Genomic DNA, 22,484 nt, shown 5'->3' on the forward strand with positions numbered 1-22,484 from the left:
CACAAGAGCTGAAACAAGAAGCCATTTAAGGAAAAAGGATAAAATTATTTTTTTAAATATATATATCAATTACCAATATTATTGCCTGACAGACATGTATTGGTATTGGCGTGTGTCTTGCCAAATGTTTTTTAACGCTCTTCCTAATGCGACTCCACAGGGAATTGTGTCTCCTCCTGGGATCAAACTGGACACCTTTTGCTTGTCAGGCTAAATGACTACACTATGAAGCCATTTTTACAGATGAAAGATGTTTGGAAACAGTGTTCTCAGTTTATCCAGCAGTGGATCTCCCACTCTGTTACTTGCACAGATCTCACTCTCTCTGCAGCACAGAGTAGCATGAAGATGGACCAGACCTGGGCTCAGCAACCTTTACTAAGAAACACAACTGCCTCACAATGAAGATGACAAGCTCTAATAATTATAAGTTAGCGTATCCAAATGAACAGGTGTAAATAATTAACACCTTTTATCACATAACTACTGTGCAGTACGTTATTTATCATTACCTGGTTATTTAAATTTGCCTTTTCATTATAGTTATTCTCCTTTTAGTGCATTTTTTATTATTACAGAACTAAAATAAAAAGTTTTATATATATATATAATTTTACTGTTTTACTTCAGTAACAACTGTAAAGTGGAGAGACAAAAATTAGCATTTTTAGGCCTACTGTGAAACAGTAACTACAAAGTGGTCTGCAGAGCTTTGATTTATTTCTGTTTGTAGAAATTTATCAAGTCAAAATGTAGCAGTCCAAGAGCTTTAAAAGTTATATAAAAAGGTAGGTTTTCAGTTCTTTGACTTAAACCCAGCTGCATGTGGAATCCATAGCAACAGAGAGTGAAGACTAAACATTTGTGTGTATTCAGCCGAGCTAATCATCGCTGTAGAGGTCGGCAAATACAAGAGAATGAAGTAACACGTGTTAGATGAAGGAGATGAAGCACATGTGAAAACGTTTCTTTTTTTAATTCAGTGTAAAGGCTACATACTTTCACAGCTGGAGGATGTAGAGACAAACTTTTAAAAAACACTGCAAAATATCCATTGTTCATTTTGTGTTTATATTATTGTCTTTTGACGATACCACATTGAGCCCCTGCATATGTAAAAGAGCCGCAGATCTGAAATCCCTGGACCCAGAACACAACTGTAACAAAATCCATATTTATTAAAGAACTCAATACTGACACATGACAGACATGCATTTCCTGTTTCACAGTCACACAGGAGGAAGCAGGTAAAACTGAGCCTGAATGTCTTCTTTGGGGTTCATAAAGTGGTTGAAGCTGAGGAAACAACACACAGTCTGTAATTAAAGAAAACTAAATAAAATAAAATGAAACACAAGCAAACTGGAAACAACTTCACACAGAGAAACAAAATGAAGCTTGCTACTAAGAGTCAAACCCTACAAAAAGCTACAGCAAAGAGTAGTAACTGATTTATTTTAAAGTGTATTTAACACATTCATCAGTTATTTTGTCCTGCTTTCAGCCACAGAGTGGGGGGAAAAGTGTTTACAGATGTAAACAATTTTTTTATCAGCTTTGCTACATGTCTTTGTTTTTTCTTGAATCTTTTAATTGATACACAAACAAGCAGATCCGAAATGCAGTAACACAATTATATAATTATACTCACACACTTTAAGTGTAAGGAAAGGAAATCTTAGTTGGAAGATAAATACATATTAAAAACATCTCAAGGTGCTTCGGGAGTTCTGATGTCAGAAAAGCAGAAGAGTTTTTCAAATGCAGACTTGAAACCAGCAACACGTCAGCTTACGCTGGATTGCACCCTCAGTGGCTTAACAACAGCACGAGGCAGCGAAATAAGATGACAGCAGAGCATCTGACACGTGAATTGGGTCCAGTCGGGGATGTGCTGAACCCACCTGAACACCCTTACATCAAATGCTTAGATTTGAAATACAATATTCTGGTGTACACAAAAGTGTAAAAGAACTGTAAAATCCTCTGAATGAATAATAGATTATTTTATTTTTGCCACAGATTTTGTTGTACTTGAGTTTCTTAATGGCACAGCTAAAGCAACAATAACTACTAAAGCCTTGGACTGTTTGGGTTTTACAATAAACAGCAACAGCTCCTGCCTTTGCTGCTCATTATTTGTGTGTGTGCGTGCATCCCACTGACCTGTTGACTGAACTGAGTATTTTAGAATTCAGTGACTGATTGAAAGTGGTTGCAGCAATTAAGTGCTAACCAGAGCATAAACACGGGTGCACAGGTCACCGCGTGGGAGACAAACTGTGTCCAAAGCAGTCACTCCAAAGTGAGCACAACACATCCACGTCATATCTCTTTGCAATAAGGGGCTCAAGTCAGCTGGTTGCCAACTGGTTGTATTCTTGTTATGTACCTAAATAAAAGCAAGGTAGCAGAGTTAATGTCATTTTGTAGTTAAATCGCAGCCCTGCAGCCATGCGTCAGTACTTGTGGAGGAACTTTCTGTTTCCCATTTGTGAGACTCTGACGTTCAGCACTTTCTGTGAATTTCTGACCGCAACATATTTGTGATTTCTCATAGCGAATCTCTGCATTATCACAAATGATCACAAACAGATTGTATGTACCTCCTCGAGTTGCAGACTGACGCCTCTTATTGCCGTTTTATTGCGTTTTGATGCATTAAGCTTGGAATACAGATCACAACAACTCACTGACGAGTAGTTAGACTATATCTTCAAAAGGCAACAAGATCTCAAGGTCACAATACTTTTAGTTGCACTGCTGTGTCCAGCCACCGTTTACCATAGTGTGACTCCAGTGTCAGTGCTTGGTGTTTCTTTGGAATACCAACCAGGTATAAAGGAACTGGAAGTAACGGATTCCATGTGCAATGTAAGACTTTCAACTCTTTTTTTAAATAATGTAAGACATTTTTCTTTGCCTGAATCACAGTTGCTACTTTTTTTAATCACAGCAAATTGTTTAAAAAAACAAACAAAAAAAACAAAACCCTACGCACACAAAGTAATAGGATTTTCAAAAATACAAACTTGCTTGGTGTTACTTCATGAAGTGTCCAAACCTGAAAGCATCTCCATCTTCTGGTTGAGTTTTTCTTCCTTCCTGGCTTCACTATCACTCTCTCTTCTTTCAATTGTTAATTTCACACCCAGCACAGAGTACAAATCCGAGTTTGTGAAGTTTTCAGTGGCCAGTCAAAGACATCCAGTCAGGAAAGTTGTCGATCTCTCCCGTTTCGCTCAGATGTTGGTCTCCGTGCATCAGTGTGAGCTTGTAGCGCAGGCGGACTTTACGCTGAGGGAAAAATAAGGGACATCTTAAGAAATTGGCTGAATTTCTCCAAAGAAAGAAATAAAGAACAAATATTTTAAATATTATCAGCATTATCTTTTGTGTTGTGTTGTAATATAAAACAAAGTATGGTGTTTATCTACAGCTTTACTCTCTTAACCATTCCTGCCATGTACAGGAAATGTGTAAGGCATCTTACTGAGGATCCGACAATTTATAGTAAGAGCAAAACAACCCTGCTCTGTGGAAATATACAACAAAAACAAGTATAAACAAACAAACTTACATGTAGAGACGCTGACAACTTTAATCAAGGTAGACAGGCAGTAACAGTTACATGCATATAACTCACCCTCTGAGGATTAGCTAACAGGAGGACCTGGGAGACAGCAGGTGGAGGCAGGACAGGGTTGTATGGAGGTAGGCGTGTCCCTGAGGCAGGCTGAAGTTTCACTAACATCGTCTGTGTGACAGTGATTAAAGTAAGAAAGAGCTGTGTGCCCAACTCAGATAGGAAGCAGGCAGACACTTGAAGTGGTTTCAAACAGAAAAACACTGACAGGGACTGCCCCACAAATTTGAACTGTCAACCCGACTCCAGCAGGGGGCGCCAGATACATTTTGTTGTGATTTGATAGTCTGAGCGGTTACAATTAACTGCACAGAGCTTGGTGTAACAGCTGTCACAGGCCAATGACCTAGCTTCCTCTCCATCTAAACATATACAAAGCTGTAATATTTTTAGACCCACAATGAAGCTACAGTTTAATATTCCGTTTTACACAGACAAAGCCTTCGTGTCATCAAATAGACACACACAGAGGTGTTACCAATCCCACCTGTGTGTGAGGTGAAGGCTAAGTGCGTAACCTAATTCATTCCCTCAGTAACACCCGTGTCTACCTACTTCTTAAGAAAAAACATCTGCAAGTGAGAAAAATGTGTACTGGCATTTATACAGCACTTTCCTAGACTTATTGACCAGTCACTATTTAAAATTCAGAAATTCTAGCACTAATTTCAACATTTTATTTCATTTTTTAAGCAAAACTGTGAAAAAAGTACATCATTTGAACCAGCCTGCTTTCTTTGTTGTATCTTTTTTGTTTCAAGATTAAAGAGGTTTGAAGTCGACACGTCCTAAAGATATTTTCAAACGTTTTCCTGATTCAAAAGTGCATCCGTCCACATTTTAAAAACATCCCCCTGCAGTCTGAGTTTGTTACCTTTGGAACAGCAGCTTGAAACAGGAAGTCTCTCACATCGAGCGCAGATGTGTTCACTGCAGACACGACGACCACGGCGACACCTGGATGACCTGGCGGAGGGTCTCTAGCGAAATGAAGAGATACGTGGAAACCGGCCCGGTTGTATAATGTGATCGGCTCCAGCTGACCTAACATACATGTGAAAATAACAATTAAACAAAGTATCTGCTGATTCTGAGGAACGACTTCCTCACAGCTGCAAAACTCGCGGCAAACACTGGACGATTCGCTTCAGACGACTTACTGGATTTGATGCTTTCCATTGGAACAAAGATGTTGTTCAGGAGGTGTGGGGGGCATGAGTCCTCTAGTTTCACTGGAGAACCTGAGCCTTCATTTGATGGTTTGTCCGACCATTTGAACTGCTGACTTTGAGGGTGAGACCTAACGGGAGAAAAGGCAGATTTTTAAAAACAAAAGGTTGTTTACTTGTTTACAACTCTGACTAAGTGCATGCAAAAGCTAGAAATTTCTTTGCTATCTTACCAAATGTCTGTCCCGTTAGTTGTCGCACTGCTGCCCCCACATCCACGGGCTCTCAGTAAAAGCCCCCCTCCTCCGTTCTGCTCAGCATTAAAAATGTCTCCATTTAACTAAAAGTAAAAGAACATGTTAAATCGCATATTCCAAATAAAATGCATGTTTAAATCTTCCATTCAAGCCTCACCTGCATCAGTTCCTCAGAATAGGACTTGGAATTCTCCTGAGTCCTTTGCTTTGAGACCAGATCTAATCACACAACAGGACGTCATTACATTATGAAGCGTATTTGTCAGTGTTACAGACAATAACGGCGAAATAAGAACAAAAGCAGGCCCACCTAATTCGTTTAAGTCCTGGTCGGCTTCTGAGCTGAAAGCTTTTTCCAGATAAGAGGTGAAGACTGGTGACGAAGATTCGAATACAGGCAGGGAATCGGCTTTCCTGTGAGTCTGCGGAGAGTCCAGTGCTGACAGATCGATGAGGTGGTAGCTCTTAACCTCTCTGTGACTCGTAGGAGCTGGACCAACGAGAGAAAAGAGGTTCGCAAACAAGATTTTTCCACGAGGACTAAAGGTGAACAAAATGAAGCCTACCTGTATTACTTGTCACTTCTTCACTTTTACTTCGTGCTCTTTCTCCGTTACACTCTGCTCCCACCACCCGGACTTTGTAAGCGTTCACTACGAGAGTCAAGTCATCGTTAGCTGCCAGGATCTGCGCCAGAGCAGCGTCGTCTTCCATCGTGTCGCTGGCTAGTCGAAAGAGGCTGGGCCTCAGCCGGTCGCAGCGCTCATACAGCGTCTGCAAAGGTTTAAAAAAATTAAAATTAAAATTTAATGTTTTCTTTTTTTTCTTTTTTTAAATGGATCATTTAAAAAAAGAAAGCTTGGTTTTGACCTTTGTACAAAAGGTCCTATTTTTTTGAGGTGTATTTCTCGTTCAAGTAAATCAAGTGTCAGACACAGTGCCTCAAGTTTCCACCAGCAGAACATCGTTTCCCAGCATTGTGATAGTGGGAAAATTGGCTCTACCAGCTCAACATCACAGCTTGAGTGAAGTTTTTAAAACCGATCAGTTGTATCCAAGGAGATAAACTAAGGGTGGAAAAAAGCGACTTCATCACAGACACAGATTTTACTAAATAAAGATCACAAGACTTCAATCAGCAAACATCCTGTCCACAAGGACAGGAGCTACTAACAAATGTAACTGCTGAGGGTCATTAAAGCATGAGTTCAGCTTCCAGTGCTTCAGGTTACTCAAAACACTAATGACCAAAACAGGGATAGAAAGATCTGTAATGATAAATGAAGCTCAAAGACATATCGATGTATCCCAGCTCCATCGAGCTGATTAAAAAAGGTTAAATGTGTAAAATTGCAGAAACAGTGTATCCGTGTGTCCAAAGGGTATGCAGTGTATCCTGTGCATTCATTCATCAGAAAACATAAAGCATTAACACTCGTGACAATACGGTTAAAAGGTTGAAACTTTTCAACCCATTTCACATTTCCTAACCCGTCCATTGAGTCTGGATTCCAGTCTTGGCTGGGCCGATTCTGGCACTCAGGCCTCATGTTTGACACCCCCGCCTTAGGGTAAGGCAGTGTGTTGCAGGGCTAACACAGAGAGGCAGACAATCTTTCGCACTCACGTTCATACCTACGGGCAGTTTAAAATCACCAATTAACAAAACATGATTAACTAATTTTCAACATATTTTCAGAAATTCCCAATTATAAGTTAGATTTTTGATTTAAAATAAATATTCAAGACTAAATTTATAAGTTTTTTTTTTCATTTTACAAATTATTTAGATTATTTTATAACATAGAGCAAAGGTAAAATAACACAATATCTAACGCATCAAAATAATTGATTTTATGTAGAAGAGTGTTATGGAATCATTACAAATAAATGTAGGATAAAGTCTGGTATTACTTATGCTAAAGAAAAAAAAACGCTCAGTGTGAAAGATCGAACTGATTGCCTCCATTTTAACACTGGGTAGTGTTTGCTAATAATATTGTTTATGGAAGCATGTGTAACGTAAAACGCCTCAGTCCCAGCACAGAGCCCTGTGGAACTCCATGAATGACTTTGGCATGTGAGGAAGACTCAATGTTTATATGAACAAACTGGAATCTATTGGATAGATACGATTCAAACCACCACAGTGCATTTCATTTAATACCAAAAGTGAATTCTAGTCCTTGCAATCAAATGTTGTGCTCAAACACACCCAACGCTGCACAAAAAGAAAGAAAGAAAGAAAACAGTTCTGCAGTTGCAAAGCAAATAAAGACACAACAGTCACAGGACTTCCCAAGCAGAGTGTGTATTTCATGTAGTAACATACCTTCATGTCGTCGCTGGGCTGTAATGAAGTTCCAGTGATAGCGTGCTGTTCCAGCAGCTCTCTGAGCTGCTTAGTGTTGCTCTCCACGTCCTGCAGAGTAGACTCACGCTTTGACACTTTCTCAGCCTTCTCTTGCTCCTTAATGTAGCACATACACAGGGAAAAAAAGGTCAATATTAAATTGATATAAAAGCACGATCATCATCTTTGATCACCGCAGCACTCCTCACCTCTTTGATGGTGCTTTTAATGAGCCTGTTGGCAGTTTCCAGGTCTTCAGGACGGCCACTTTTCAATAATCTGGCCAACAGCTATAAGCACAGAAAAAAATGTAAGCAGGATGAAACCAGTCGCACACCTCAGTAGACAAACACACATGCTCACCTTCGCTTTCTCCTCCTGGTCAAAAACAGACTCTGTGGTTCTCTGTGGTGGAGGAGCCATTATAACCGTGTCCGGCAGTTTGGGATCTTTCTCCACAATACCTAGGATCAGAAAAAGAAACCCACTCAAAAAAAAAAAAATCAAAACACGTCCTCTCATCGAGACTTGAACACAACAGAACAACTAAGAAATGATTAAACTGTTACGTATCACGTGCTCAGCGTTAAATGAAGGGATTCTCAGGTAGAGCTTCTGAGCACAGACTTCATGTTTTGTATTTGCATTGTTCCTCACCTTGTTTCTTGAGCATGCTGTAAGCTTCCTGAATCTTAGGTTCATCTTTAAGCCAGAGCGTCCAGCCGTAGAGGACCTCGGTCACCCTGTCTTTGACTTTCTGTGGAGTCCACGAGCCAAAATACTGCTCGGAAAGATGGATCACATGTCAGTGTTACTGCAGAAAAAGCTGCTCATTAGAAATTTCCAGAATATCCTGGTCCCACAGTCTAGAACGTGGACCTTTGGATGTTGGACTAATTTTAAATCTATACGCTGTCAGATTCTTAGATTAGATTGGAGCAGATTTACTAACGTGCTGCACAGTTGGGAACACGGAGACTTTTGTGACTCTATCCCTGCAGTAACTGTCTAAACATATTAATTGAAGTACATTTTTCATTCTTATAATATGAATCTCTATAATTCAACATTGATGCTTTTTTTATTGAACTTTCGACTGAGCCTTGTGATATATGGAGGCTATTTTTTTTCCACGTTCACAAAAGTTCACTGCAGTTCATTTGAACTCTTAAATAATTTACTTCGTGGAAGTCTGACTACCAAATGTAGAGGTTTTCAGACTGTTCTCACAGCTTAAAAACTACCACTGACATTTTTGTGTCTGATAAGCAGTACCTTTGGTGTTAAGACTTTGATGAGCTCATTGAGAAAGCGAAACTTGGCAGCCTCGCTGTGGAACCGCTTGCCGCAGTTGTTCATACAAGCCTCGAGAATCTGGAAAACACCAAGAAAACAACAAGAAAAAAAACTCAATCCTAACCACTAGAAACTGAAGAACATTTACGCAGCACAGCACAGAGAGAAGAGATTTTCATCTTTGATATTTGTGGTTAACCACATTTAAAATGTCACATGTCCTGAGACACATGGTCCTCAAGAAGCTTCTCCAAGTCGCATCTCATAGCGAAACACTGGCTACAAGCTGTGCGTGCCCTCACAGCAGCTTCAAACTTGGATTAAATGCCTCATGTCGCTTCGTCCACGTGATAAATATTAGTCACGGATATTATTCACCCCACCCCCACACACAGAGTTACAACAAACACATTTGTTTTTCTGTGAATGGCCTCTGTCGACAAAAATACTGTGACAAAGGCCGAGTATGACCGTTGAGAAGGAGAAATAAATCAATACAGAATTATAGTACTTGTCCGTGTTAAAAAATCAGATTCAAATTCAGACGTCTGCAGATAAAAGCACCACAAAACAAGAGAGATAAATACATGCCCTGACATTAGTCTGGTTACTCACTGTGAGAGCCTGCAGAGCCACTTTCTCCTGTGGGGACTGGATTTTATGTGCGAGAAGACGAACGGCTACCTGCGGCCTGAAAGGCAGAAAAATCTCAAATCATCTGAGTGAACTGCGAGCAAACATGTCGTGCAAACAGCTGAAGACGTAGTGTTTGCACAGCTTCCACACAGCGCTCTGCCCGCCTCAGCAGAAATCCACTGAAATGCTTCAAATAAAACAGGACTCTGCCTTTACGTAAAAGTAACTTTACACTTTATGCTGCATCATATCGGGAAGAGTGAAGGGGAAAAGGTGTCACAGACTTCCTTCTTGATCTTGCGCGATGGTGTAATTGACAAACTGTGATGGCAACATGGATGTGAAGCAACTATTTCCCAAATGTCTGAGTTGTGTTGAAGTCATTTTTAGAACCAAGTGGCTTTGCTTACAAAACTTTAGTTTATACTAACTACAATAAAGAGGGAAAGTATACAAGTTTTACAGGTGCTTAAATTATAGGTAAGACTGAAGAAAGCAACACTCTGCTCACCCGTTAGTCTCCTGGTTGACAAGCTCGTAGAAACCCTGAATACAGTCCCATCTGTCCTCCTGATTATTTGGGTCCGTGGCCTGATCTGGAAAAAAAAATCAGACCACAGAAAAAGTGAAACACAGAAGAAGAAGAAAAAAAGATTTTCTGTGGAAGTGAAAATTAAAGATCTGCACAAAAAAGGGAAACAAAGCCTATGTTGCACCAAGTGTGCTTCTAATGTGTGGAGGCTAGCTAGCACACATATTTGTGCACCATCCCCACCATATAAGATGAAACGGTGTTTTATTTTCCTTTAAGTACTCTATTTAATAATTTTCTAGATCCAATTTTTTTTTTTTGATGAAATACATAACCAGGGGTGGGGGAGGGTTTTTTTTTTTTCATTTACAGAAAAGCCTGAAACCACATTCAAAAAAACCACTTCTTTATATTTTGCTGTCATGGAACTAGACTTTGTATTATTTTTAAAGTGGTGTTGAGCAATAGTTCTCCAGGCCTTCTGAAGGTCTTTCAAAGTTTGGACATTGGCTACTTTACTGATTTTCAGTCCAGTTCCTATACCTGACCTTTGCGTATGTGGGAAGCCACTTAACACTAACCTATGAATCATTCATGCACAAAAGGCACCATTCTTACAAATTCCATTCATAGATTCAGCTAAAGCCAATCACTTAGGACCACTTTTAAAAAGTTACAAGCAAGAAGGGCTACTTGGAAGCAAAATATAAAGAAATGAGGGTTAGCTTAAGGCTTTTGCACAGTACAGTGAATACAAGAAATATACAGAGGAGCTTATCCAATAAGGCGACGAGGCTTTAATGCACATTTTAATTGAGATTCTGGATGTCTACAAGCCTGAAAGTCGACTGGTTTCAAAATGTTCTGTGTTTTTATTGAAACACCTGTAGTGACTCTGATATATGTCCTCCACACAATGATACTAAGACTAAACCTAACATTGAGCCAATTAAAAACTAAACTAAACAAAATGTCAAAAAGAAATAAAGATAAAACCCATCATAAAAATAAAAACTATACAGTACAATATGACCATGCTATGAACTGACTGCTTCAGCACTACCTCTCTCCTGTCTGGGTGTCTTCTTGTGTTATTTATTTTAAGTAATGCTCTGAATACAGTATGAGCTGCATTATGGGCTGAATTATTGCAGTAAAACCTATAAAAACCTGCTCTGTACTTCATCACAGGTCTAAAGTCAATACCAGCTACTTATTTGGTCACACGCCTGCTTTTATTACATAAAAAACCTGTGACAGCGCGCGCACTTCTGCAGGTGACACGCGAACACCGCTTCTCTCTCTCGCTCTCTTTGACGCACACGCACGAGCGAACAACTTCCTGTTCCAGCTGAGAGTTTCTAGAGAATACCAAAACGTAGTTTAAGTTAAATAAATAAAACAGGGCGTTGTTTCGCGCATAAAAAGTGTGTGCGGTGATGGAGTCAAACTGAAGTCACGAGCCGACCGTTGACGGGACGTTAGCACGGACCGTCTCGCCAATGAGAAGTACGCTAGCTCTGCAGACTCGCAGCTGAACGCCAACAACAACACAACTTTTTCTGTTCCTTGTTCACTTACTGAGCCATGACTCGAAAGTTTCCTGGCTGTCACCGCTCGCCATCGCCGTCCGTCTCCTGCCGGTCCAGAGCCGCTTAGCTGCCGACTGTTTCTCTCTGGCGGAGAAGCGGAGGTGTCAAACTGCCGTCTGTGTACGCTGACATGTGACACTCACGCCCCTGACACACCAACCACGTTACACCCCCTCACTGCCTGCATCAGCACGCGCTCACACACATATCTGCTTATCTTCAACTCTGTCGTGTTTGTCAGTGCAGCGGCGGAAAGAAGGGACTCAAAAACACACTTCAGGCACATGCACACTTCTTCACATTTCACACGGAAAGCTTTTACTTCGTTAGATCACCCAAACTTCTTTCCACTTACAGAAGAATTCATTAGGAATCGATATTTTTATATTGTTTATATTGTTTGGAGTACTTTTAGTACTTTCATAGCGCATTTCTGCTTAATTCATAATGTATTAAGTTCAAACGTCCTTCACCTCTTCTTGTAAAAATATTTATTCTAAATATAATCTGACTCAAAATTAAAACAAAAAACAAAAAACAAAAAACGTGCTTTGATAATTCAACTAAGAGTCCATTATCTGCGATGCAGTTCTCAGAATTGTCTCCAACAGTCTGCCCAGTTAGGATCCATAAACCATTGTGGATGCATTTCACCGGCTTTGATGCAAATGTAAGTGTCACCAAGAGCACTGGAGAAGCAACAATAACATAGCCACCAAAAAGGAAATGGTTTTGGAGGTGATGGCCACAGATCATCACTCTCTCAGCTCAGCTGACAGTAACTGCAAGCACAGGTACTACTAAAGGACTCAAGGCCCTCATGATAGCCTCATGGAGTCTGCTGTTCATGTTCTTAAAATAATTGTATCTCACTATTTAACCCTCCCTGTACCAAAAAAGTCAAAGACTAATTGATCATTAGCAAATGTGAGGACCTCTGTAAAAGTATTCAGGGGTGTATCTACACTGAGAAAGATCATTCACAAAAGGAACGTTTAAGAGTCTTTTGTTTCAGACTCTATAAACATGCTAAATGAGGCCCAATGTTAAAGTTCATGACAGTACAGACTGTTCAGATCTAAATTTGCATCTGGCAAAACCCACGAAAGACTTCTGGAACAATGTCCTTTGAACAGATTAGAGCAGAGTGGAGATGTGCGGCTATAATGCACAGCATTATGCTTTGAGAAAACCAAACACGTTAGACCGTCAAGCACAGTGGTGGAGGTGTGATGATTTGGGCTTGTTTTGCAGTCACTGAGTCGGCCATAAACTCCTCTGCATACCAAAGTATTCTAGAGCCAAATATGTTGTACAACAGCTAAAGCTTGACCCAAACAGGGTCAAGCAACAGGACAATGATCACAAACACAGCAACAACTCTACATCTGAAAAAGAAAAGACTCAAGCTGTCGCAATGGCCCAGAGTCCAAACCTCAGCCGTATTGAAATGTTGTGGTGGGAACAATGCATAACATAAAAAATGCCCCAAAAACCTCAATGCACTGAAGCAATGTGAATAAAAAAACAAAAGTAAATCCTTCACAACAAATGAAAAATTAATAGTCATAAAATGAACAATGACTTCAAATTATTGCTGCTAAATGCAGTTCTACAAGAACTCAGTGCTCAGTTTTTCACATGCTGCTTCTGCATTTTCCCTTTGTTTAATAATAACAGTGTAATTTTTAAATTTTTTGTCATGTCAGGTAATATTCACCTATATTTTTATTATTTTAAAACCTGGTTACAACCAGATTTTTTTTTATAAAGCTCAGTAGTGAAAGAGGGTGCATGATAACAAAAGGTCACTCTGCAACAAGATTTCACGGTACTTCACACATCAGTCAACCCTGTGATGTCACAGGATTATAGAAGCAGAAGCATTATTTCACTGCCTGCTATTCTATATAACAGCATTATAAATTTCAGTTATCACACTGGTTTGGTGGAGTAAATAAATACTCAATAATATAAAAATGAAGGGAAGTAGAAGTACTTCAGAATGTGATTTCAAAATGTTTACCCTAGAATTTCTGTAAGCCATCTTTCATAAACAAAAACATTTTGAAAAGTAGTTCAATTAAATGGTTTAATTACACAAGTCTTACATCATTTATAAAACAGAAAAGAATATAATAAAAGAATATATTATGTCACATTCAAAACAAAAAGCTGTTAACTGACAGGAGAACAACTGAGCAGAAACTCTGTATTAAATTTAAATATATTTATCTATCGGTCTTTGGGGTATTTATTTATTGACGTTTTCATCTTCATCTTTTACATCTGCCCTTGAAGTTGTAACACTTGTGACTGTACATCTGTGGACCAGTTCATTAAAATTGCTTCAGTAAAGTACCTTGATATTTGCATGGAAATATCAAGGTACTTCCCATCCATGTGTGAGCACAGCAACAGGTGTAAGGTCTCACATTACTGCATAACACAGTCTGAGTGCATAAAATTCTCAGCACCTTTTTCTAATATTTCGAGTATTAATCGGCATTCAGTTTATTTTAAAGGTGGCAGAATCAGCATGTGTGAGATCAACTGTCAACATTCAGGCCAACCAGTCCAGCAGCAGCTGTTTTCTTCAGGCGCGGTGACTGTAGGGTGACGTGGTGGCGGGTAGTTTGGTCGTTAATCTGTTTCGTTTGAAAGCAGCAGAAGTTTCTGGAATCGATGGATGATCTCTGCAGAGCCCAGAGACACCATCATCTCAGCAACACTGGGACCTTGCTGCAGGTCAGAGGGGAAGAGAGGATCAGGGGTCAGAAAAGTTGACACAATCAACCCAGCCAGCATCCTGTGTGAAACACAATCAAGAAACAGCTTCCTCTTTCTTCATGCCTGCCCTCACCAAGTAAGCAGGGCCAACGTGGCGACTAAGTAGACGACTGTTTGTCAATCCCGCCACCTTTCAAAAACGGTATTGTGGAGTTCAGTTGAGTCATTTCACATAAGGAAATGAACATATGGCACGTGCTATGAGTATTTTTCTGATTTCAGCAGCTAGACATGATTGAATCTGCTGATCTGCAGTTTGACAAACACAATTTTAGAAATGAGACTACAGAAACGAAAGTGATCTTTAAAAAATGACCGATGGACATTTATGCTACTTATCTGTCACTACTCTAAAGCACACAGTGTTCTTAAGGACGAACAAACGTGACCTCTAAAGTAAAGATCAAAACGACAAACACTGACTGATCTTTGCTTGATTAATTTAACCACAGACCTCACAACCTCATTAACATGCAGGTGTGTGTGTGTGTGTGTGTGTGTGTGTGTGTGTGTGTGTGTGTGTGTGTGTGTGTGTCTACTTCTGCCAAATATGGGCATCTATATGCAACCTTTCAGATAGGAAGAATCAGGCCGGCAGCTACAATAAGACATGTGCAGAATAAAAGCTCTTATAAGAACATATAATTGTTATATTTATTATGAAATTATTAAGCTTTTTTTAAAAATATGTTCGTTATTTTTTTAACTGCTATAACAAATCTTGTATCTACAACTCTTCATTAAAGACTGCAGTCTGTATCTGACGCTGGAAAAAAAAAAAACAGTATTACATCATTGCAGGAACTTCTTTTAACAAAGTCTTGTGATCAGTATGGGAACTGGATGACTTTGCAAGAAAAGGTCAAAACATCAATTAAATGTAGTTGGGGTCAGAGTTGAACTGTCACCACTGAATTAGTGACCACCTCTGCTTGTGGACTTCTATTTTAACTACTACAAATACTTATTGACTTTTTAGAACCCATTGGGAGACAAGCTTGAGAAAAGACGAGCAGTATAGTAATTCAGAACTAGCTTTACTTCACAGATTTTGCACATTTCCGTGTGTTCTTTTTCAGACAAGCTGCAGCGCACATTACTCCCACACCTGACTCATTTTTAAACTTGTGGTTTCCAGTTCTGACAGAGTTCAACTCAAATGGCAACAAGTGATATTTGATAAAACTTCTGCAGGTCATTTAGAAGGTGATACGACTTTATCACCGCTTAAAAAGGGGTGGCTGTAGCTCAGGTGGCAGAGCAGGTCAGCCACTAATCAGAAGGTCGGTGGTTTGATCCCAGGCTGCATCCTGGCTGCATGCCAAATATCCTTGGGCAAGATACTAACCCCATGTTTGCCCCGTGGTGGTCAGAGGGCCCGGTGGCGCCTGTGTCCGGCAGCCTCGCCTCTGTCAGTGCGCCCCAGGGCAGCTGTGGCTACAATGTAGCTTGCCATCGCCAGTGTGTGAATGTGTGTGTGAATGGGTGGATGACTGAATGTAGTGTAAAGCGCTTTGGGGTCCTATGGACTAGAAAAGCGCTATACAAATGCAGGCCATTTACCATTTACCATAAAAAATTAAAAGTAACATTTTCAAAACACATAATGACTATAGACTGGGTAACGTTTTAGGAATGAAAGATGGCACATTGTTTGTTGGAAATGATCACCTTACAGATCATTGAATTCAAATACACACAAGAAATCAAAGTGTAAAAAAATAATGCAGCAGGCTACTCCATTCTGCTTAAATTGCATTGTAGCAACTCAGAATGACACTCAGTCGTTTGTTTGGCCCCCACGTGCTTGTATGCGTGGCTGACAATGTTGGCGGACGCTCCTAAAGACTGAAGTTGATATCCTTATGGCGATCTCCTCCCAGATCTGGACCTTGTTTATTTGAGCCCTCAGCCACCCTCAAGAAGTCTGTTTGTGACTATTTGGTTCGAGACATTCACACCAGTGGCCTGCTGGAGGTCATTTTATAGCTCAGATATTAGAAGATATGATATTAGAAGTGACACTGACCCTAGCGAAATGCAAAACTAGTCAAAAAGAAGTCAGAAAAGATGAGGAGGGAAAAATGTCAGTGTCCTCCACCTGTAAAACCATTCCCGTTTTGAAGCTTGTCACATTGTTGCCTCTCTAGTGCACCTGTTGTTAGCTTCATTAACACCAAAGCAGCTGAAACTGATTAACAACCCCCCACTGCTGCTTAAGAAGAAGAACTGACTTGATCTTGTACTCTGATTAAAAAGTGTTCCTTTATATTTTCAGCAGTGTATATATTTGTTTTTGCTTTGCAACCACATATGCAGATAGTGTATAAGATGAAAACAGAGTTCGCACTATCTGTCATGAAAACACTCTACAGGACGAGGCTGGGTACCTGCTGACCGCTGAGAACCAGACGTAACAGCTTCATCACCTCCCTGTACTTGGTGGCTTTAGCCTGCTTAGCCACAGCTTTCAAGTCTTTACCGAGTCGATCCACCGAAAGCTCCTCGCTTCGCTCTTCTATCAGCCTAAAAGCACAAATTCAATTGTTTAAAATCACATTGAGAGACTGAAACTGTAAGATGAAAGATGAATGAAACAGGCTGTACACACTTCAGCACTAATGAAGCAATGTGCTGGGCCTCTCCAGTGAGTGATGCCACCTCCTGGCTGGAAAAGGAAGGACGCACCCACAAGTAAGAGTAAGTGGGACTTACAAGCTCCTTCAGGAAGGATATGTGACCCTGTTAAAGAGAGAAGAGGATTGTTTCCATAATAGTGCACACTGTTTGGACATCACACTAGAAGCCACACCAGTGTAGGACAGTATTTAACTACAGATCAACAACTGACAACAGCTGGTTTCATATCCTCAACATACCAGAAATCAAAAGATAGGAATGCACACAAACGCACTACAGTCACTATAAGGTCTATATAATTTAAATCTTCACTAAAAAGGCCAAGAACCTTTTAATTAGCAGAGGAAAACAGAGTTAAACCAGAGTAAAGTCATGGTTACCTTACGGAGACGCAGAACCCGCCTGATGTAATCCTCGCGCAGCACATCCTTATCCTGGATCTGTTCTGCGAAGGCCTGATAGATTTCCTCCCGCAGATCTTGTATCAGCAAATCACACTTCTGCTCATCTTCAATTCGCTGCTGCAGGTGAAGTCTGTCATAATCACAGAGAGTTTCATTTACCCGTAAAACGAATATGTATTTATATATTCCTTTTCATCTCTTCTTTTTAATAAGACTTCCTCATGTTCCACATAAAAACAGACACTTTGGATTACTCTTAACAACAAGGTGACATTTTGGGGAATGATTACTTAAACTTAATGTTTTGCTGTTCTTGAGTTAAGCAAAGATCCATTGAGCTTCACTGTGATGCGCTCGATTCAGACATTTCAAACTCTAGACAGCTTAAACTAAAGCAATCAGCAGGAATGAATTCCAGTAGAAAGAAATCTACACGGCGTTAAAATTGCAGTTGGAAACATTTATCATCACCAGAGGAAGTCTGAATTAGTCTGTTCTGTATCTTGAATTGCTCATTAAAGGCAAATGTTTTTTGTTGGGACATTTGTTGGCAATAACATGAAAAGAAAAAAAAAGCACTGGGTTTTAGACGACTCCTTTCAGTCTGTGTCTCATGGCCTCACACCGGCCAAACTAACAGTACTGAAGCCTCAAAGCCGGTCTTCATGAACACGCTCATGTTCACTGCAGTAAAAATATAAAAACAGCTGTATAAGAACCACGCCAGGATGCGGCATCTTTAATTATCAAAGATCAAGATCAAGATGAAAAATCTGCACTGATGCACTCTCAGAGTACTGAGTACATAGTTCTGTGGCTCATTCAGTCATTATCATGTGAAAGTTAGAGTGACTCACGTCTGCATGATAGAACACGATCACTTCAACAGACTGAAGAATGAACAGACATAATGCATCTTTTCTCTTTTGCTTTAAAAATGAAATAAGGCCTAAATAAACAGAACCTAGGCAATAAAACCAGGATGTATAAACTTAAAGTGAAGTTCTGACTCACCTGTTGAACTCTGGCAGCTTCTCGAGGTCTAACAAAGCAGAGTGAGTCGTGATCTTTGAAGGGTTAAACTCAGAAATCAGTTCATCTATCCTCCTCCCCATTCGATTAGCTATATGGAAACACAAGACGTTGGACTTTGATATAATGATCACTGTTTATAGTCACAGTTTTGCAGAGTCTCCCATCACTCACTGTTGAATCCAGATCCACAGTTGGTTGTTGTATCCAACAGAGCCTCTGGCAGGACTCCGTCTCTCTTGAATGTTTCGATGAATATGTCCCCCTGCCTCTTTGACAGTTTACTGCCGTCTTTGTTCATCAGCAGCGGCAGATGTCCGAACGTGGGCGGCTGCCATCCAAGAGCCCGGTACATGAGGAGATGTTTGGAGGTGGAGATCAGCCACTCTGAACCCCGCAGGACATGGCTGACCTTCATGTAATGATCATCTACAATATTGGCGAGGTGATAGGTGGGGAAACCGTCTGCTTTTATCACCACGGGATCCCCCTCCACCTAAAAGTGACAGAGGATGTGTTTAAAAACGAGAGGAGCCAGAAGAAATCTGGCAGATAGACTGAAAACTAAAGGCAGGTTTTTGCATTCAAGTACCACTGTTAACAGCTCATTATATGGACTACGCTTGTTTTAAAAGCACAGTTACAATCTGAACCTCAAGAAATTTTAAATTTATATCAATCAAGCAAGAATATTTATAGTCAAACATTAAAAAAACAACAAAAACATTAGCTTTATTAGACATGGTTACACGTTTAGCATGAAGCCCAGTGAAAAGCCCAACCTGTGCAACCTCATGCCGATTCCATCCAAAGATCAGATCCTGAAAAGGCTCAACGCCCTCTTCCAGACGAAACCTGATCACATATGAGGCTCCCTGAGCCAGCTTCTCCTGGACCTGGTCGGCCCGCAGGTGACGACACCTGTTGTCATACCTGGAGAGATGCAAACGCTGTCAGAACCTTGACAAACAAAAGCACTCAGAGAGCGCAACTCTCTATTATATTAAGATATAGTCATGCAGTGTTTGATTGTGTGAAACTTTATGGTGTCGTTGTGTTGTCGTAGCGCGTCTTATTGAAAAAATTAAAGGTTTGCTGTCAGTTTTCTCCAGACCCTTTCATATCATATATTTCTTGAATTTTTTCAAGGCCAACTTTGACCTTGGCACTAACGATGAAGGTCAAGGTGCAATCCTTAGCCAACATGTTACTCAGGTCCCCCATGGCCTAGTATATTGCTGTGAAGTGTATCGTCTGAAGGTTGAAGATGATACATTAAAAAAAAAAAAAAAATGTGGGTAATATAAAGTTTTTTACTGATTTGGGTTCTGAATTACCTTGGAGTCTGCCCCGACCTTAATGCCTCTTTTTTGAGCAGCTCCAGTCTCTGAGAGCTGCAGAAACAATAGTAAGCGTGATCACTGTCAACAAGCTGCCGGGCTGTCTGATTGTAGAGGTCGAGTCTCTGAGACTGCAGGTATGGACCTGTCGGGCCACCTCGACGTGGACTTTCATCTGGAGGTATACCTGTGTGAAAAATTCAGCTTAGATGGTGGCAACAACTTAGCCAAACGCTTTTAAAGTCAATCCCCGGTATTTGGGGGGGTTAGGGACCACACCTGCCCTCAAAACCTTGAGACCCCCTCTAAAAACGCTTAGAACTGCCTATTTTAATTTTCCCGGGATCTTTGTGTTTGTAATTTCTGTATCATGCAATAAATCAGCAAATAATTTGGAATAAAATCCATGAACTGCGAATAGACGGGGATCGACTCTATTAGGATTTAATGCAGTGATTGCATTGATCCATTTACCCAGTGTTATTCAGCAGATCAACCCTGAGGAAAGACACTTTAGGGTGCCTAAAAAATGTGATCAACCAATAGAGCTGCACGATTAATTGTTAGAAAAAAATCGCGATCTCGATTCATACTTATGTGTGATCCCATTTCCAAATGACAACGATTTAAAAAAAAAAGAAAAAAAAGAAAAAAAAGATGACGATTGTACTGCATTTTGATCCGGGACGGAATCTGCATGAAAACAAGCGCTCACTCTTCCTGCTCAACAAATGACAAGGGCGGAGCCTTATACCACGTGATACAGAAGCTGTGCCGTCTGATGCTAAAATTAGCAGGGAAAAAAAACAACGGAGAGCACGTCAGGGATGACGAGAAAGTGACAGGAGAAAATCCGTCCCGGTCAACCACCCAAACATCAATAACGGGAACCTTATACAGCGCTTCCCTATACCCGTCGAACTCCCGCAGACACAAAGAAATTACGGAGGCTATTACTTATCACCTGACCAAAGATTTGGCTCCCATCAACACTGTGCAAAACGAGGGATTTAGGAAAATGATCAACACCCTAGACAAACGCTACACAGTGCGTTTCTATTGTTGCATTAGCTGCTCTATACACGCAGTGTTGAGCAACGGTGGAGACGGAATTTCAAGCAGTACAACATTTTGCGGCAACAACAAAACGTGAGACATTTGTTGTTTTTATGTTTATTTATTGTTTTATGTTCAGTCTCAACTGTTACGAAGTTGATGTGCAGTTAAGAAGCGCAATAAATATTTATACTGGAAAAGAAAATCGTGAGAGAATCGTGATCTCAATTCTAAGCAAAAAAAAATCGTGATTCTCATTTTATGCAAAATTGTGCAGCCCTATCAACCAAGATCAATTTTCAACACAGTTTTAAACAGAATGAAGTTAGCAGTTCTGTAAGAACTGTTTAATGCGCTTCAGTTTTTCAACAATATTCAAAATTCATCAAGTAGTTTCTGTGTAAGCATCAGATCAACTGATCCCTCCTTCTGTGTTAGCCATTACCTCATATTAATAAAACACTCAAGAAAGCACAGTGTGCAAAAAGCAGATCTAAAGACAACTTTTAACAAACTGGCGTCACTTTGAAAAACAAAGAAATGGAGAACCACGGCCCATATTTGTGTCAGACTTTGTGTTTTATTTGTTTTTTCCAAGAGACATCTTAGAGATATCTCGTATTATATAAATGTTCGATATATGTACAGACTGAAAAATAAAAGGAAATGTTTACTTATTTCTTATGTTGTTATGTTAGGTTCATTTTGTGTGTACTGATGTAAGTAGATTCTTCACTTGGGAGCCACATTAGATGAAAAAAATGAAGTGGTCATGATTGTGTACAAAGAGCTACGTATTATAGAGTCAATCCTTCTGGACTAGTGTCTCTTACCAGCCCACTCTAACATGTCCTCTATGGACTCTGCTGCTCCTGGTACCAGTCTGCTCTGATCCGTGTCCTCCAGCCGCAGGATAAATACACCTCCATACTTCTTTGCAAATATGTAATTGTAGAGAGCAGTTCGAAGTCCGCCGAGGTGTAGGAAGCCTGCAGAACAAAGCATTAAATGGTTACAGCATCTGATTGCAGTTTTGAAGGTTGTGTGTGAGAGAGAGAGCCAGCACACACACAGCACCAGAACACTAAAAATGAACCAGAAAATGCATCATTAATGTTACATGTGGAACTACTCTCTTTCACAAGAAAAACCCTAATCGTTATCAATCTTGTGACTTACATCAGATAAAACTTGCAGCTGCACTCACACTTTGTGCTGAACAAAACTATCTGACATAAGCTGAAGCAAAGAACACGCAAAGGCTTACGCTGCACCATATCCACGCTTCTTTGCACGAATGCCAGCAAACACCATGTAACATTTATTATTGCCTATTATTGCATTGTCTAGGTTTGCAGTGCAAACACTTCCCACACACACACACACACACACACACACACGAGTCATTTTTGCCAGAGTCACTGTCAACCCACATTTTTTTAACACATGGAAATAAATAAAAAATACTGAAGTCCTCCACAGTACCAAGCACCGTATACAAATGGAAAAATACTCAGACTGCATATCATATAAATAAATTCTAATGAATACTCCTTTATTTATGTCAGTAATCACTGATATATCCCATGTGTAGCATTTAGTAAATAGAAAATTGTGTTTTTATTGAAAAGAATAGCTGCAGCATGTTTTAAATAACCTGACATTAAAAATGCGAAAGCTACTGAATATCTGGCAGTTATAACCAGGACTATTGTTGATTAAGATTTAACTCTAAAATGAT

At 40.0% G+C, this 22,484-nt stretch overlaps 2 protein-coding genes across 2 annotated transcripts in view; both read right to left on the reverse strand.

Annotated features, from left to right (window-relative positions):
* Nucleotides 1-1,160: 1,160 nt before the first annotated feature.
* On the reverse strand, nt 1,161-11,668 carry LOC102299423 (ADP-ribosylation factor-binding protein GGA3). The gene is made up of 16 exons (XM_005938486.3): nt 11,471-11,668; nt 9,869-9,953; nt 9,337-9,412; nt 8,701-8,799; nt 8,083-8,206; nt 7,789-7,889; nt 7,635-7,715; nt 7,405-7,542; nt 5,639-5,846; nt 5,383-5,562; nt 5,230-5,291; nt 5,049-5,155; nt 4,807-4,946; nt 4,521-4,690; nt 3,647-3,757; nt 1,161-3,297 (listed from the first exon to the last, which is right to left on the reverse strand). The coding sequence occupies exons 1-16, from the start codon at nt 11,511-11,513 to the stop codon at nt 3,187-3,189; spliced, it is 1,836 nt and encodes a 611-aa protein (XP_005938548.1). The 5' UTR covers nt 11,514-11,668; the 3' UTR covers nt 1,161-3,186.
* A 1,887-nt stretch (nt 11,669-13,555) lies between these two features.
* Nucleotides 13,556-22,484, reverse strand: part of ears2 (glutamyl-tRNA synthetase 2, mitochondrial) — an 11,477-nt gene continuing 2,548 nt past the window's right edge. Inside the window, exons 2-10 of the mRNA XM_005938484.3 lie at nt 21,577-21,732; nt 19,685-19,874; nt 19,130-19,280; nt 18,522-18,843; nt 18,330-18,438; nt 17,292-17,445; nt 16,883-17,013; nt 16,662-16,797; nt 13,556-14,223 (exon numbers count right to left, since the gene is read on the reverse strand). Coding sequence (XP_005938546.1) covers nt 14,125-14,223; nt 16,662-16,797; nt 16,883-17,013; nt 17,292-17,445; nt 18,330-18,438; nt 18,522-18,843; nt 19,130-19,280; nt 19,685-19,874; nt 21,577-21,732 — 1,448 coding nt within the window. The 3' untranslated portion in view covers nt 13,556-14,124. The remainder of the gene's footprint in view (nt 14,224-16,661; nt 16,798-16,882; nt 17,014-17,291; nt 17,446-18,329; nt 18,439-18,521; nt 18,844-19,129; nt 19,281-19,684; nt 19,875-21,576; nt 21,733-22,484) is intronic.

The sequence above is a fragment of the Haplochromis burtoni genome, unplaced genomic scaffold (assembly GCF_018398535.1).
Source record: "Haplochromis burtoni strain Fernald_Lab_line unplaced genomic scaffold, NCSU_Asbu1 Contig_253, whole genome shotgun sequence".
In the NCBI taxonomy this organism is placed as follows: domain Eukaryota; kingdom Metazoa; phylum Chordata; class Actinopteri; order Cichliformes; family Cichlidae; genus Haplochromis; species Haplochromis burtoni.